Source organism: Protopterus annectens, chromosome 16.part0 (genome assembly GCF_019279795.1).
Source record: "Protopterus annectens isolate FY-2018-M chromosome 16.part0, PAN1.0, whole genome shotgun sequence".
Taxonomy (NCBI): Eukaryota; Metazoa; Chordata; order Ceratodontiformes; family Protopteridae; genus Protopterus; species Protopterus annectens.
The window spans coordinates 653,785,920-653,803,138 of record NC_056750.1 but is presented as its reverse complement, the minus strand read 5'-3'; the positions used below and the strand labels follow the sequence as shown (position 1 = coordinate 653,803,138).

General features: G+C 34.9%; 1 protein-coding gene across 1 annotated transcript in view; it reads right to left on the bottom strand.

Annotated features, from left to right (window-relative positions):
• Nucleotides 1-17,219, bottom strand: part of LOC122790635 (AP-1 complex subunit gamma-1-like) — a 700,858-nt gene that overhangs the window by 296,580 nt on the left and 387,059 nt on the right. Inside the window, exon 6 of the mRNA XM_044058159.1 lies at nt 10,439-10,515. Within this exon, the coding sequence (XP_043914094.1) occupies nt 10,439-10,515 (77 nt within the window). The remainder of the gene's footprint in view (nt 1-10,438; nt 10,516-17,219) is intronic.

The following is a 17,219-nucleotide window of genomic DNA, read 5'->3' as shown; positions in this document are numbered from 1 at the left end:
GAAGGTGAAAATGGACATGATGATATGTGGCTGTTGGGCAAGGATAAGACAACATAAGATGTTGGGGATCCTTGGGTAGGGACACTAAACTATCTATGAAATAAGAGTTGAATTCTATTGCAGTTACAAATGTAAAGTTACTGAGACAGGTTAGAGGTGCTTTTTTGGCTAGGAAGTGAAATTTCTTCAATAGCTGACCAGAAATTTTTAATGCTGTGTTAACTATTGCTCTGAATGTTGTTATATTATAGCGTTTGTTTTCATTTATTGGTTTTAGTATGGTTGTGGAGCATTCTGAAGTTTTCAAGATATTATAGTATTTTATATTTTTCCTATTCTTTCCATACTTTTTTTTTCAATCATGCATTAACATTCTACTGTCTATGGTTAACCAGTCTGCATTATATATTTATAGTCTCTTCCTTCTTAGAGGTGAAAGGATATTTAGGAAAACTGTATTGAATTAATTTACTGCTTCATCTAAAGGGTTGATGTTTAGTATGTTCCAGTTAGTAGATGATAGGGTAGTAAGGAATATTTCTGGGTTAATCTTGGAAAGGTTTTGTGTTGTTTTATAGACATGCTGTTTAAGTTGATGGGTGCAATATCTGGTTGTACAGATTGGGAGATAGTTACTGAGAGAGTCTGACATTGTACCTGTGATGGTGAATTTAACAGGGTCTGATACTGTGATCCAATCTAATTAGGAGTTGGATGTCTTGGTATAATCTGTTGACCAATTAATTAATTATGTGAAACCCTATAAGTTCATGCTGAATGTATGGGAGTTACAGATTATGTTCTACCAATTAATATTGACATCGACTAGTAGTATTTTTCTTGGGGAATTGTTATGGGCATCCAACATAAGATATCTTTCAGTGTAGCTGTATTGTTTCCAGGAAGGATATCTCTGTTCCAGAAAAAAAAACGTTAAAAACACAAAATAAAGTGGGGGGCTTTGCCCGCACACCCCGCAGTGTGGGAGGCTGTACCCCCCACCCCCCCCTACTTAAATATACCAACTTTAAGAACCCACCACAGTGGAGGAAAAAAAATTCTGTTTCGTGTCTTTGGGATTGTCAGCTTTTGCTCTTAAATGGTCAATAAATAAGCGTTTACTATTTTAAGTGTTTGCTGATGTAATATAGACCCTGTAATACATATATGTTTATATTTGCTTATTTTCGGGAAAGTAATAACAAGCTCTGTTGAATTTAATTTTGGTAATGGCTTGTTGTTGGGGGAAATGGAGTTGTTGGGGAAATATTAAAAGCAATGCCACCATCTTTCCTCTTTCTACAGTCATTACCAATGATATTATAGCTGGGAGTGTAATTTCAGAGTTGTTTATGCTAGATTTAAGCCAAGTGTCAGTTACAGCAAGAATATCAGCCATGTTTGTTACTGAAAAAGAATACAAATGATAAATTTAAATTACCTTTCATCACCTAACAAAACTGTTCGTAGTTATGCATTTAATAATTATCAATTTCATCTTAAATATTTAGCTGTGAAGTATTCACATGATGCTTAAGTATTTCTTAAAAACATGTTGTACATAAACACTATTTATACTGCTGTGAAAAATATTTTACTAAAATGTGTTTTCCAGCTAGATATTAAAAATCAAAAATGAGAATATCATTGAAATGCAAAAGCAGAAGGCTTGCAGGGAAGGGAAGGTATTACGTAACAAAAATAAAGGGTAAAATGTAATGTTCTGATATTCACCAACTTCTGACTGCTCTCTATCCCCAAAGAATTTAATATAAAAAGCCACCTGCCATGACCCAATGTCAGATTTTTCCCTGAATATGAATGACATGAATCCTAGAAAAAATATGTCTGCCTAGTTAATAATAATAATCATCATCATTTGCCATTGTGAGCAACAACAGGAAGTCAACCAAGTTTTTATGAAGTGTTCTCATACCTCTCAGTTGTCCCTGATTTTGCAGAACACTCCTAATGTTGCCTCATATTCCTACTTTGTTTCTCATAACATTTTGAGTCTGTCGACTTCAAAAATGGCTGCACACTGATCAACAGCTTAACATCAGCTCTTCCAGTGCGAAAACAGAAATTAAGATAAAGGGGTACCATTGAAAATATAGTCTGGAGTAAAATTCAGTTGCTGGCTAGTAAGTGCACTGACTAGATGCAAGCAAAGAAAAAATTTAGAGAACCTAAAAGAAAATCAAAAAGAATATGTGAAGAGAAAATACTGGTGGGAAGAATCCTGCAGCTGTCCAACAAAAAAGCAATTCAAGCTTCAGCTTTGTTTCAAGAGATGGCTTCCAGTAAATTATCAATTTTAATCAAATGTAATCAGAGATGATTAAAATAAGCAAAAATATCGAAGGAATATATTAACACAAATATCAAAAAGCCTGGAAAAATGCAAGAAGCTTTAACTTGTTGTTCACATGAACAAAAAATAATGTAAAAATCAGTGGATGAAATGAAGAAAAAGCTGGCTGAGTATGAGGCTTCTCAGGAAGAGCTGTTTCAAAAAATAGTAGTCTCAAAAGCTATAGCAGAGTAACTAGAAGGAACAGACCATGCTAATACAATGAAAACACAAATAAGCAAATGGACTGATGTTCCACAGCAGAATTTTTTAATTAAAAGGCTACATTAAATATATGCTCCAAACCTGGCCATGAGAAAGCAGCCATGAGGTGCAATCATACCAGCAAAAAAAGTTGATTCTGACAAAACTGTAACAGAAGGGAAAAGTAACTGTGGATGAAGGGAAAATTATTAAAAACTGGAAACAGCAGAGGGTTTGTGGAAAATGATTACTCAATACAAACCAGGCAAAAGAGAAGCAAATTTATCCCAACAATTAGGGAATGTCAATAGACAAGTGTGAGATTCAAACTGCTGTATCCAGCTGCCTTCATAGTATTTTCCCTTGATGATAAAAGTCATTTTGATGCAGAACATGCTAAGGAGAAAAATTAAAAAAAAGTTTATCTAACAAAAAGTGAGCCAGCAAGCAGAAGGGACAATGTTTCTCATTCTTCTGAAAATAAAGTTCATTGAGAGGCTTTCCCAGTTAAACCTTTTCCAATGTCCCATAGTAAAATGCTTGAGAGACAAAAAAAAGTACAGGAGTTGTAAAAATGCACTGTTTATATTACACGTATAATTAAGATATCTTCTCATATTTTCACAAGGGAGAATGTCTAGATTAATGCCTTTAGCCTAAGCTATAATCAAATGTTCTTTTTCCTAAGCAAGTAGGCTTTAAGAATAAGACAAAGAAATGAAAGACGTGAAAAATGTTAAATTTCTTACATCTGCAAGGATATTAGCTTGTCTTATCCATTAGTAAATGTTCAGTGGTAGTCAAGAAGTCTGCAGCTGAAGGCAGCTGTATATTCTTTTGAGTGAGATGACAAAGATTCAGTGCTGAGTACTTTTCCATGAGCTGTCTTCAGGTGGAACAATTAATCTTGAGTGGTCTCAGTATTTTATGTTGGGTGAAATGCAAAATTTAAGGGTACAATGGCAAGCAGTGAAAATAGAGTTTGTAATTATAGAAATTGGATAATAGATAGCAGACTTTCTAGCAGATGTAATACTTTAATGCATTTAATAGAGCAGTGTACAATTTAGTTTTATTTAGTTTTATTTAACATCAACATACTTCCAAAATTATTTAAAGATAACCAGTGCACTTAGGGCTAAAAGTTAATGATTTCTGAAAGCATACAAGTTGTTTTTCACATCTGGAAAGGGAATAGGGATAAGAAAGAAAAAAAACAGACTGCAATAAGTGTAAGTGGGAACACTGGCTGTAGCATGTGATTTAACATGGGCAACCTTAAATTTAGGTTAGGTAATACCTGTGGGTGCAGCTATCAGTTTGGGCAGTTGTTCCCTCCTGGAGGGTTAAACTTCATTTTTTTGAAGCTGTACATTGTTTGTGTGTTCTAACTTAACAGGAGATCCTGGTATTTTGAAAATGCACTTAGTTTTTTCTTTGAACATTTTAATTAAAATAAAAAGTCTTGAAAAATGTGACACAGGTTCAATTGAAGATGACAAGAAACAACTGCATAAAAGATTAGCCTGCCAAACATTCCTGGGTGAATGCAACACAAAAGTTGGAAATACACACACAGAAAAAACTGTCATGTAAACTAGTTGGGAACAATAGCTTTTTATCATGATAACTATGCTATCCATAATATCTTGGAACTTAAATGATATTACAGGTATATACAAAAAGGAAAGAGTATGAAATTATATTAAGAAATGCAGAGTGCAGATAGCAAAGTTTGCAGGAGGAACGTTTGGAAAGAAATGAGCATGTGAATTTGTCAAAGAAAGGATTTCAGGACTGATATTCGGTAGAATATGAGGGACAAAGAAAAAGGGAAGCAATTATATTGATTGACAGAGAAGCTCCAATAGTGATATAAGAGAAAAAATAGACAATAATGGCAGATTTATGGTACTAAGGGGCTATGCTGGCAATTGAAGAAGATTATGTTGGCCTGTGTTTATATTCCACCAAAAACTGCTATTATAGAGCTTAAGAAAATATTTGGAGAAATACTAAGCTTTCAGGAGGGAATGTTACTTGATCTACAATAGTGAGGATGCATCAGAGGACCTAGAAGATAAAATATAAAAATAGGGTAGATTTCTGAAGACATTTATGAAGATATACAGAATGGTATGGAAGCTGTGAATTCAGTAGTAGGAACTAAAGGAGAATATATATATATATATATATATATATATATATATATATATATATATATATATATATATATATCCTACCCCCAAGGTACAATAACTAGGCTAGAATAGACAGACAATATATTTCACAGAAACATTTGCATTTAATTTAAAACATCAACACACATCCAGTAATTAGGTCAAATCATACACCAATAAAAATAAGATAAAACATACAGGGTAATGAAGTAAAAATGACACACTGGTGCTTTCCCTTCTACCCATTAAAAAGAGGAAAATTTAAGGAATGGCAGTGGAAATTATTTGATTGTTATTAGGGAAGACAGAAATATCTTCAGAAGTTAGAGCTAGTGAGTATGATAAAATGAAAACGGAGTTTAAAAACAGTGTGGAAATAAAAGACAAACAGATATGATTAAGAAGTAATAGGAATTACTTAAAGGGGCTTACAAAGGTTAAAGTATTGCAGAATAAGGGGAATCTCAAAGAAGAAGTAAAGGAAAAAATACAGAGTGCTAAATAGACTATAAGGAAGTATATACATGAGTTTATAAAGATTGCTGTTAAGCAACTATTTTTGATAATAACTTCAGTGCACAAAACATTTATCACAACTTAGGCAGCAGAAAGGGTTGTTGCCAAATTTAGGGAGCCTACAACAAGAAAATTAACCAGAGATCCTGTACAGGCTTTACAGATATTTTGGAAATTTTCTGAAAGTTTGGATAAAGCAGAGAAATGTGAAAATCAAAAAAGAATAGAAATATTTATGGAACACTTAATTATGCCAAGGTTAGAGAAAGATGAGGTACAACAACTAACATTTAAGATAGGAGTGGATGTGATAAAAATGGTGATGTATAATCAATCTTCAAGAAAGCCTTTAGGAACACATGGTATTCATGTGGAAGATTGGGAGTTAGGAGGGAAAAAATGTTAAAGATCTGCAAGATTTGGTTTAATATTTTTGTAACAAAGGAACCAGGCAAGCATGTCCTATTTCCCCTTTGTTATATGCTTTATATTTAAAGTCACAGGCAAAGAAAATAAAGGATTCAGAAACGCAAGGATATAATTGGTATGGCAATCAAGACGAATTGGTTTAATTTGCAGATGTTATTATTCTGTACCTGAAAAGGACATATCTGTATTGTACAACATTTTGAGCCAGTTTCAGCTCTTTTTGTGATATAAAATTAATGAAGATAAAACAAAGGCTATAACTGTAAATTATGAACCCACACACATATTTGTTCAACAATAACCATATTTATGGGGACATGGTACGGTGAAGTATTTAGGAGTATGGATTAAAAATGCTTTTGTTCTGGCAGCTAAGTATATATGGGAGGCTTCTGTTAAATCTAAACAAATGATAACCCAAAAACTGAGAAACTATACTCATAATATTCTGTATGGTTGTTATGAATATATTATATTCATAAACTAGCAGAAAATATTCTAACAACTATGGCAGCAAAAGAATGGTAAAAGGACATTTTGCCAATAGGGATGATTGCAAGTAGAGGTACATTGAATAGGCAAAAGGAAGGCTGGAATTTACTGGAGAAACCTGGCAAAGGAACTAAGGTATTTGGAGCAAACATCTAGAGAGGGAAAGGTAACAGAGTATAATATTTGTGATGTATAATTTATGTAAATGGAAAAAAATAATATGGCTTGATTTCTTTCTTGTTACTGTATGTTTGCCTATATCTTATGTGACAATTTAATAAAGGTATTTAAAAAAAACATTTTTTATTCTCTGGTAAATTACTGAGGAAAAACAAAACATGTTTGATTCTCTGTTAAATTACTGAGGATTAGAGTAAGTCACTAATACCAGACATTAAATGTTTATACTTCTTATCGGTCACAAAATGTATGTTGATGGAAAAATCTATTGTTCTATTAACTTTTTAAATAAATTAGAGTAACATTTAAAAACTTCCCTAATTTTGGGCCTTTACCCAACCCCCATTAATTTGGCTTTGTCCAGGACTCTTGAGCAAAGAAGATGACAGGCACAACAGTTTCCCACCTTTGGATACATATAAATCTGTACTATATTTAAATTAGGACTGTTTATATCTTGATCCCAGTGCATTATCACAAATCGTTATTGCTGATTGGCTAATATAAACATGAGCCATGACTGGCACACAGTATTCCCGTAACAGGCACACAGTATTCCAATGAAAAGCAACTACAACAAAAACTTGTCTGTTTCTATAAAGAATGCCAAGATAAATTCAAACAGTATAAACATCTGTCTGTTGTAATTTGAAGCCAATCTGTTAGCAGCTAAGCTCAAGTGCAAGTATTTAAGACCATGACAGCATTTTCTCAATTCACTGGTGATGTATTAAACAAGAACAGTGTTATGCTGAGTTTTGACTTATGTTACTTTAAGCTCATGTAAAGATATAACCCCTATGTTTAGTTTTATATAACAGGGGAGAGGACTGTACCTGAGTCAGTACTTTGAGCAGCATCTGACTCTTACTAGTTCTCTATGCACAAAACATTAATGGTGAATATTCTAGGTCAAAGAAAATGTGGACAATGCTTTTGGTGGCAGAAAAGTACTCTGAGAATCTGGACCTCTTAGTTAAAATATAAGTTTCTGTAGGTCTTGTTAGAAACTACTAAAACTTAATATGTAGTCATAAAACAGGGAAATTCATTTTATTTTAAAATATTTTTTCCATTGTAATGATCTTTTTAGTTTAGAAGTACTTACTATGGTTCCTGTTACACTGTTTCTATGCTCTTGTTTTGAAAAAAGGACATATTATTGGTTTCTGAAAGGAAGTTAACTCTAAGGATATTTATGTGCCATAAAGTTCTGAATCATGTTACTGCACTGATATTTACACTTAGAAATTTGTTAAGTGTTTAGCTGCCAAGAATTGGTCTTTTTGGAAGCTGGTACTAGACTCTGTTGAAACTATTTCAGAAAATTCAAAACCCGAAAATCAAAAAGTAACCAAAATCAACTGAAAGTACTTCCCACCAGTAACTTATTATTGTCTGAAGTCATCTTCCACCAGTTCAACAGTTTAAGATATCCCGATTACGTCTAATATAAGGTTCCCACTGCCATGTAACAATACAGGATTTTCCAGGATACATACACTTCATGACATGGATTCAAGCAAAAATAAGAAATGGCTCTAAAAATAATTTGTATGTAATTGCTAGCTAGCTACGCAGAATCCAGAGGAAAATAGGTTTTCTATATGATATAGCTAATCTTAAAAATCTGTTCAAGTCGTGTTTTTTTTTTTTTTTTTTGGTTAGGCATTTTTTTAATTCTCTATTTTTGGTACCCTATACAGCTACCTTACAAAACTGTTGCTTGAATTTCTCACTGACTTTCTTGCAGACATAGATCATATTTTTACTAAATTGGTGAAGCGGTAGCATTGTTGCCTCACAGCAAGAGGTTCTCCCATTCGATTCTCAGCTGGAGTGCCTTCTGTGTGGAGTCTGCATGTCCTCCCCGCAGTTGAGTGGCATTCGATAGACATGCATAGAATGGGTGTGCCTTCGTTGAAGGTTGGGTGTCGAGCTGGCACCTCGGCACCCATAAAAAATCTACTGCAAATCATTAGCAGAACAGACTGTGGCGACCCCTAACTGGGAAAAGCCGAAAGAAAAACAACAACAACAAGAGACAATACTATTCTATGACTTGAATGCCATTTAATGCATCCTTACTATATTTAATCCACTTGTATTTTGACAAGGAATTGTCAGATATACTATAAAGAGATTTTTAAAAAATCACTTTGGAGAATTACTAAAGCCATCTGTCAGTTCAATCTATAGTTCTCTGCATAAGATATTACACCACATAGGTTCATAGGTAGGTACTAGGCTATTGGCCCAAGGGCCTAAGTAAGCCTAGCCAACAAGGTTCCCTGGCTTATGCCACCCAAGAAAGGTATTTTTCTGTGCCCCATACTACATCATTTTATAATTAAATCTTTATACTTGCAAGTCATATGCAATAAACAAAGTTAAAAGAATTCAATTAGCAAACTTCTTGCTCTCAAGAAAATTAAAATTATCCTGAGTTAGTGGATTATTTAACACACAAAAACATATTCCAGAGTATGAACTCCAACTCAGTCTACATCTGTGGCAAGGTGCTACAAGAAAATTGAAAAATGTTGTTGTTTGTAAGTAATTCCAAAAGAAATGTTTTAAGTGATATATGCTAATGAAGAAATGTACACAAAAGCAGTGCCTATTTGCAGGGTGCCTGTGACTCTGTAAACCTAAAAGGCAATGTACCTTTAGAAAGTGGAAGCAAATGCTGGCGGACCACTAACAACCAACCTACCCTAACCATGTATTCAGCACAAACAACACAGAGAAGGTGCTTCCTGTCAACTACCACTATCTGCTGAAGGTTCAATACCTTAGTTCTTTTAGACTATGGGGAGGAGGCACACAACCAAGCATTACTTCTGTTAGTCCAGCTTTCAAACCAAAAGGTTATCAACAGATTAGAAACACAGAATGTGCTAGGTGTGTGTGTGTGTGTGTGTGTGTGTGTGTGTGTGTGTGTGTGTGTGTGTGTGTGTGTGTGTGTGTGTGTGTGTGTTTGTGGTCTGCATGCACAGAGTTCACACAACCAGTGTGGAAGCGTTATTGCACTAGAAGCTAAAGTCTGCCTTCTGTTGGCCATAATTGTGTCTGGGACATTCTAACACCAAGTGGGCAATACAGTATAGGTGTCCCGCGATAATCAAGGTGCTGCATGCACTATAAGCATGTTAAACAACTTTCTGATGTCAGGAAGATGCTTAACAAACTTTTATTAAGCACCCCTACATGCTGTTAATAGCAGGTCTCAGTCTAGGTACTAACATCACACAGTATCAGCCAGCAAAGACCAGCAGCAGAAGATAAAGCAGCTTTACAAAGTGTGGCAGAACAAAGTGTCTAACAGCTTTTAAAGCCATTCATTTTTCACACAGAAGCTTTATTTCAGCTTGCTATCTATTTATTAGCACTGTTTTACCAGCTTTCAAATGATTTGAAAGTCTGTAAAACACTTCACATATCTACACTTGTTTCTGTAACAAGTAGTACGTGAAGCAGATAAATCTCTATGTACTACAAATAATTATGAATTTGTCTCTATTATCATCACTCTTATTACGTGTCCTTGACAGGGAGGCCAAGATTAGTCTCAAGTTTCAGTGGTAAAGTCAGTTTCTTGGCATCCATGTTAGTTATGATTGTAAATCCAACCACAGTCCTCTATGTGCAGGAAGTAAATGCCATCAATTGCACAAAAACCCGGAGAAACAAAGATTAGTATTATGAAAACAAAAGCACAATCTGACTTAATTCTTATTTTACATAAGGATAAACAGTTACATCATATAAATTACAATTAACTTCAAGCAGCTGATGAAATTGCAAACTCTGAGGACAAATGTTAGAGATGCTCCGACACCAAGACAAACAAACTATCTATCTCATCAACAAAAAGAGAAGATGTGCATCTGATTCTATGCACTTAGTAAAAGTCTCAGGCACAGAAGAGCATGAAGATTGCAACACAACAAAACATTAGAACACTGAGATCTTCCACTCTGTTTCTTGCTCATTGATGTTTCATCAGTCAGAGATTATGCGACTTATTTTTAAATAAACACATAATCAAAAGCATATGTCACATTTCAGCTGTTCTACTTACCTTTCTGAAGTGTGCTAGAGCATCTGTGCTTCGCTGACACATTTCCATTATGAGTGTAACCGCACCATACAGGACACCTAAAAAAAGGAAAAGAAATACACGTAAAATACTCAAAAGGAAAAAAAATACACGTAAAATACTCACAGACTAAGGAAAGGTATCAAATAAGACAGGAGCCGGGCTCTTACCGCTCACTCAAAGAAAGATTAGCAGAACAAAAACTCAAAGAAGGTGCTATGATGTCTGGTGGGATTTAAACCAGTAGTCTAAAAGAACTAAGGAAGACATAAGAAAACAGCTTAATGCCTTTCTTGACAAATGGTAGAAGGGCAGTGTGCCATACAAGAAATGGCAGATGAGAGTCCTCATTAAAGATGTATATACAATGCAGATGAAGGCAAATGCAGACTTCCAGGATTTGTCACCGGTTACAGAAAAATGACAGAATCACTTCTGAAGGAATAAACTTTTAAAAACCTGAACAGCACAGAAGCATAATATCAAAAGCAGCATGCATTCACAGCCAAAGGTGAACGATTTATAGGACTATGTGCCCAAAATGGCAGGTAAGACAGAGATCATGGACATGATTTACCTAGACTTTAGTAAGGGATACAGCAAAGAGTCACACAAAATGAACAATATTAAAAATCAGCCAGTTTGCAGTCATATCACTGAACAGTGATCTAGGGTGTATAACAGATGGAAAAAAAGAAACATACCATTCACATACATAAACTTTTCACTTGTAGGCATTTCTAAAATGACTGAAACAGGAAAAATTGTACATAATGTTAGACAGCACAAAATGACGCCATAAGTATGGTCCGTTCTTTGGTGTACAGGATAAATCCTGAGTGGCTGTTATTCCACATCCTGTCAAACACTTTTTTTGTATCTTGCAGATAAAATAAAGTAAAATGTAAATGCCTTATAGTTATACAAGGCATGTGTAACCCTGTTCATTCCTAAATCCTTGCTCATTTTGTCCAGGAATGATTCAAAGTATATGATGTTACTCATTTATATTTCACTGTCATGCAAATGCCTACCTGCATTACTGTCACATTATTACTTGTTATATGTATGGGATACTTGTTCAGTAACTTACTCTTGTCCTGCTATGGAATTTATAGATGTTGCATATTAAAAGTATGTGCAACCCATAGAAAATAGCACTGTTACACTTGAAGCAGTGAATAAAGAAAACATACCAGAGTTTTGTCTGTATTTATTATGTATTCTGCAGTGCAAAGCAATGCAGTGAATGGAGCTCTGTGATTATACTCCAAAACTGTGAAAAAGATATAGAGGATAACGATCAGGTCTCCAATCATAACCATCTTACAATGTGTTCGCAACATGGATGCCAAGAAATTCACTTTCAGAGTGAAGCTTGAGAGGTAAATCTTGGCATCTATGCCGAGAACACACAATAAAGAGTTATGATCAATGACCCAATTGTTACTCCTTGTAGTGCATTACGTTTTATCTGCTCCATGTACTCACTAGTTACAAAAAAATTATTGTAGCAGCGCAAAGTGATTTACCATCTTTCAAAGATTTTGAAAGTCGGTAAACCACTTAGTACTCTGAAACAGACAAAAGGCAGGCACTAAGTACTCATCTGTTGAACTATCAGCTTTAAAAGCTGTTAAATTCTTCATTCTGCCACATTTTTTGTTTATAAGTATGGCAGTGTACAGCATCTGACAGCTTTTAAAAGATGTTATACTTTCTGCTACTGTTCTTTGCTGACCAGCACTGTCCAGAGGTGTCTTTAGCAAGCTTTTATTAAACAACCTTAATCACTGTTAAAGATCAGGTCTCATGCTAGGAATATCCTTAAAAAGTTTATCTTTTTCCTGATTTCAGAACTCAATTGCGGTATTCCATGCACTACAAGTTTGTTGTGCATATGCTTAACAAATTGGTGATGACATTGGCTATGTATGCAAAGACAATCTCTGATTTAAGCAGGCGGAAGAAGTCATTTGAATAGACAAAAAAAGGTTGAGGTGTAGCAGAGAAGAAAATGTACTGATGACCAAGATGGTCGATTACGGGATGTATGATTAAAATATTGAGTGAAGGGACCTATAAGTGATCATGTAAAACACAGTATAAAACTACTTACAGTGTTGTGATTTGGGTAAACTAACTGATTTTAAAGACAACAGTAGATTTTGAATACAAGTGTGTACGCATTTTTCGAAGATAAAAAGAAAGCAAAATTTGCTTGTCAAACAGACTTATTAGTTAAGTAATGCAACAATTTATTTATTTATTTATACTAGCTCTTTAGTTGGAGAGTTGAGTCAGTCTTAGGACATTTTACAGTCAAGACTCTGGCCAAAAAGGAAATCATTTTGTATAAGAAACAGAATTATGAATGAAAACAAAACAATTCTTTGATAAGTAACAGTATATATACCAGAAAAGACACTGATGCTAGGAAAAAGCAAAAGAAGAAGGGGGTAGCAGGGGTTTAAGTGGATGGACACCATTGCTGAGTTAATGAATATGTATTTGCAAGAATTTAAGCAGTTCTTAACAGACTGGCCTGACATGCTAAAGTCCTTGAGGTCACGAGGGAGTAGATTCATCTTAACAGTGACATATTCAGAGTTATGAATAAAAGCACAACAATTATTTAAGTAATAGCATAGTAATACATGATAAGTATGAATACAAAAACAATTACTCAGTTGGCATAAGCATAGCAACATACTAGGTTAAGTCTATAATCAGTAAACGAGACATATGGCCAGGGTTGTGAGGCTATTTACAGATAAGTATAGTGTATAGCTGCATTACCATCAGTGAAAAGAAAGCAATTGTACACCATTATTCATGTGGGAAATAGTAGTATCAGTATCCAAACTGCAGAAAATATAAATATAAAAAACATGTGTAATTGCTATTTAAAATGGACAGTATTAAACAATTTTCACATAAGAGCAAGAACAATCTAAAGAGGTTTTGATTTAAAATAGGCAAAATTATATCTGATTATTAAAACAAATTAACATAGCGATTTCTTTATCAAGCATCCAATTATGTAAAAGGAAAATTAATCTGTTTTCTTACATAAAACAAACAAATCTGTGTTTTAGTATGTCCTGGGATTTGTGTCTATTTATATAAACGAAGAAAGGTAGTACATTTTGGAAACAAAACCAGAATGCATACGTGTGCTGGTACAAAAAGTATTGGATTCAGAGATATTGTCCATAATGTGGAGTGCCAGTGTGGAGAAGAAGGGGGGGGTGCAAAGCCATCTATAGAATTCAAAGATAATGAAAGAGGGACTGAAGAAACTTAGACCACAAGGGGTAAAAATCACCCATGGCACCACCATGGAAATGAGACTGAGTGCAGTACTGTTCAATCAATTGCATCTCATATAGTGCTTGAGGCAGAGATGCTGAAAGGTGTACCAAGGGGACATAAATAGGAAGCAAAGCCATAGCCTGACTACCCCAAGGGAAACCATTAATAAAGTTAACTAAGCCCCCTTTAAATCATGGTAGTAATGGCAGTAGTCACACAACCTGATCCACTGGTTTACCAATGAAAGTGATAGTCAAACAGACTGCACTGGTACAGTACCTATGCATAGTATAATGCAGTCATCACACTGAAATCATATAAAATATATTAGCCAGGTGCTCATACAGCAAACAGGTTGTGCAAAATGTGATGTGATTTGAATGCACATACACAAACATGGATTTCCCATACTGCTGCAGACCAAAGTCAAGACAGCAGCCATCATTCTAGCAAGAGATACATTGCAATTGTCTGCACAGAATACCATGGACATACTGCAGGCATCCGCAAGTGAGATCCTGGATCATTTCCTACAATGCATAGTTATCAATATAGGAAATACAGTTTAACAGTCCAGAACTCTGGCTGAGGTTAACTGCAGCACGGGAGTTTCATCACATCACAGATAAAGTTGACATCATAAAAGCACAGGGTGCACGGGTGCACACACTTATTAGCATAAGTATCAGGCATTCATGATGCACTGTCCAACTAAAACAGACACGTTTCACTCACTTAGTAAGCAGATGGCATCTGATGACTAAGGATTCATTTTCAGTACCCATACCATGTCATCAAATAGTACCTCGGACACTACTATGTAGCTGGAGAGTTTTCTAAAATGGAAGCATATCAAGTGGGTGCTTGACAGGGCATGCATTGCTACAGCTGCTCACACCAGTGGGGTAGCCAGCAATAAAGACAGAAAAGGCAAAAGCACTGTCCACTAAGAATCACAACATCTTTGCGCACATGTTTGCTAAACCTAAATATGCACCTCCATTGCCAGGATGCCACTGGTGGTGCAGTGCAAAATGCACTCTAGAAGACAGTTAGCACAGTACTGATATGTTGCACACTGCATAGCATAACATAATGGTGGACACACTGGCTGTAGCTGCACCATGACTATATACACATGCACACACATACAGAAAAGTGAAACAGTCAAAAGCAATTCTAAAAATTTTAAAGAATCAAAAGTCATACCTGTATATCATGAAAGCTGCCCAAAAGAAAGCATCAAGTAGTTGTGCAGGTTATTATGGAAACACACTAATAATGTGTCATGCACCTTCGGTTAATAGGTGGACCTATTACATATCTTGAACAAGAACGAGGAGCAACAGAATATACAAATTATGTTAATGCCCAGTTTCCTGTTAGTCACAGGGAAATAGGAGATGGCGTTCCAACTTTTTTTGACACCTTTATTAAATAAACACATTTTAAGAAATGACAAAAGTACAAATACAGTAAGAGACAAAAAGCAACATTTCCCATTGATGCTTTCATGCAATATATATGTTTTCTTTAACAAATGTTCATTCACTCCAACATTACATAAATTACGCAACTCTTACCTTCTCTCAAACTTCAGCCCTTCTCCAGAACACTGTTCTGCACGTATTATTTAATTTTTATTTATTTATTTCACATTTGTAAACTGGATTGGTCTGATAGGTTCATAGGTTCATAGATTAGTATTAGGACAGCTGCCCTTTAGGGCCATTTTGAGCCTAGCAAATTACCTTATGTGAGAATCAAACTCTGTACCTTGTGCTCATAAGCTAAATCCCATAATTATTATGCCAAACTCCAACCCAGTCCAATTGAGTTTGCAAACAAACCCATTTTCAGTGGAGACCCGAGCAGAAAAGCCCCAGCAAACATAAGTAAAGATAAAGGGACAATATACAAATATTAAATAATAATCACAATACAAAATTGTAAAAAAGAAAAGGTGATTAACTACTTGCATTGCACTGATAGTAAGCAACCCATTTTCAGTGGAGACCCAAGGGGAAAGAGCCCCAGCAAACATTAGCAAAGATAAAACATATAGGACAAAAACTATTAAAAATAATGCAAATATGGAATTAATTATAAAAAGAAAAACAAAAGAAAAAATTATAAACATTAAAGTTTGCACTTATAGCAGTGGTCTAAATTTACTACACATAACAGTAAAAACAAAAGGATAATCGTTGTTCAAAAGAAGGAAAATGTACGGACATTGATAGGCAGTGGGGGGGGAATAGTGTGGAGAATGGTAGGGAGGAAAGAAAGGAGGGGCTATAGTAGTAGAGCTGAGGGTATTAGGAGGTTAGTTTAAACAGAAGTTACTAAAAGAGAAAGAAAGGAGATGCAACAGATTATGCAGTAGGACAAAGACTACATGTGGTCAAGGCAACGGCATAATTTCAAGTTTAGTAGGTGGGATTTAAGCTCCTTTTTAAGACAGGGAAAGGAAAAGTTGGATCCAAGATGGAGAGGGAGTTTGTTCCCACAAATTCCATTTATTTCAATGTAATTTGCACCTTCACTTTTCTAAAGCTCCCAACTTCAGATCTTTTACCTCATGATCAGTATTTTATACTTCAATTACAATTGGTTTTGATTTTGATTTCCATTTTCTAGTAACTGTTTTTTTTTTTTATTTGGTAGCCAATGGCATTACAATTAATAAGGCCTTACTATATCTGGGCAATTCAGATCTTATATCCCAGCACAAAAGTATAATTTTCTTGGTTACAATCACTTGCTCTCCCAATATTTCCGACAAAGTACTCTGTAAAGAGTTTTAAAATCTGCTAACTCATTATATTCACACAAAATTTTTTCTCAATTACCTGTCTCTTTCCCATCACAACTCCAGTATTTGTTATCTACCAGCATAAAAAATCTCTGAAGTCTACTTGGGGTATAAAATATTTTAGCAAACACTTCCATGCAAATATCCTAAATGTTCTGGATTAAACGACTTACTCAGAAGTCATACAGATGCCCTCCTATTGTTTCTTTATAAACAGCATTTATATTCTCTTTTCCCAATCATTTCTAACCTTCTATTATTGATTCACATAGTTATTATGCAATATTTGCTATGCTGTACTAATTATTCCTTTTTAACAGCAGTTTCTGTTCTTGACTCAACTAAAAAAACTCTACCAGAGCTGGTTTTCCCTTACACGTCCCTATCCCTTTCTCTTTGCCTATATTCTGCTTATAATCCCTAGTTGGGAAGGCAGGCTCTAACCTCATCCCATTCTACTACCTTTCCTTCCAGAGTTATTTATGTCCTATAAAATACCACAAATGAAAAAAAGGAAAAGTAATACAACAAATGGCAACAGATCCCACCCCCAAAAATCCAACTTTATTAAACCCTCTAGCTCCTTGGCAAAGCTTTTAGAGGAGTTCATTAAAAAATAACTTCACAGTTACC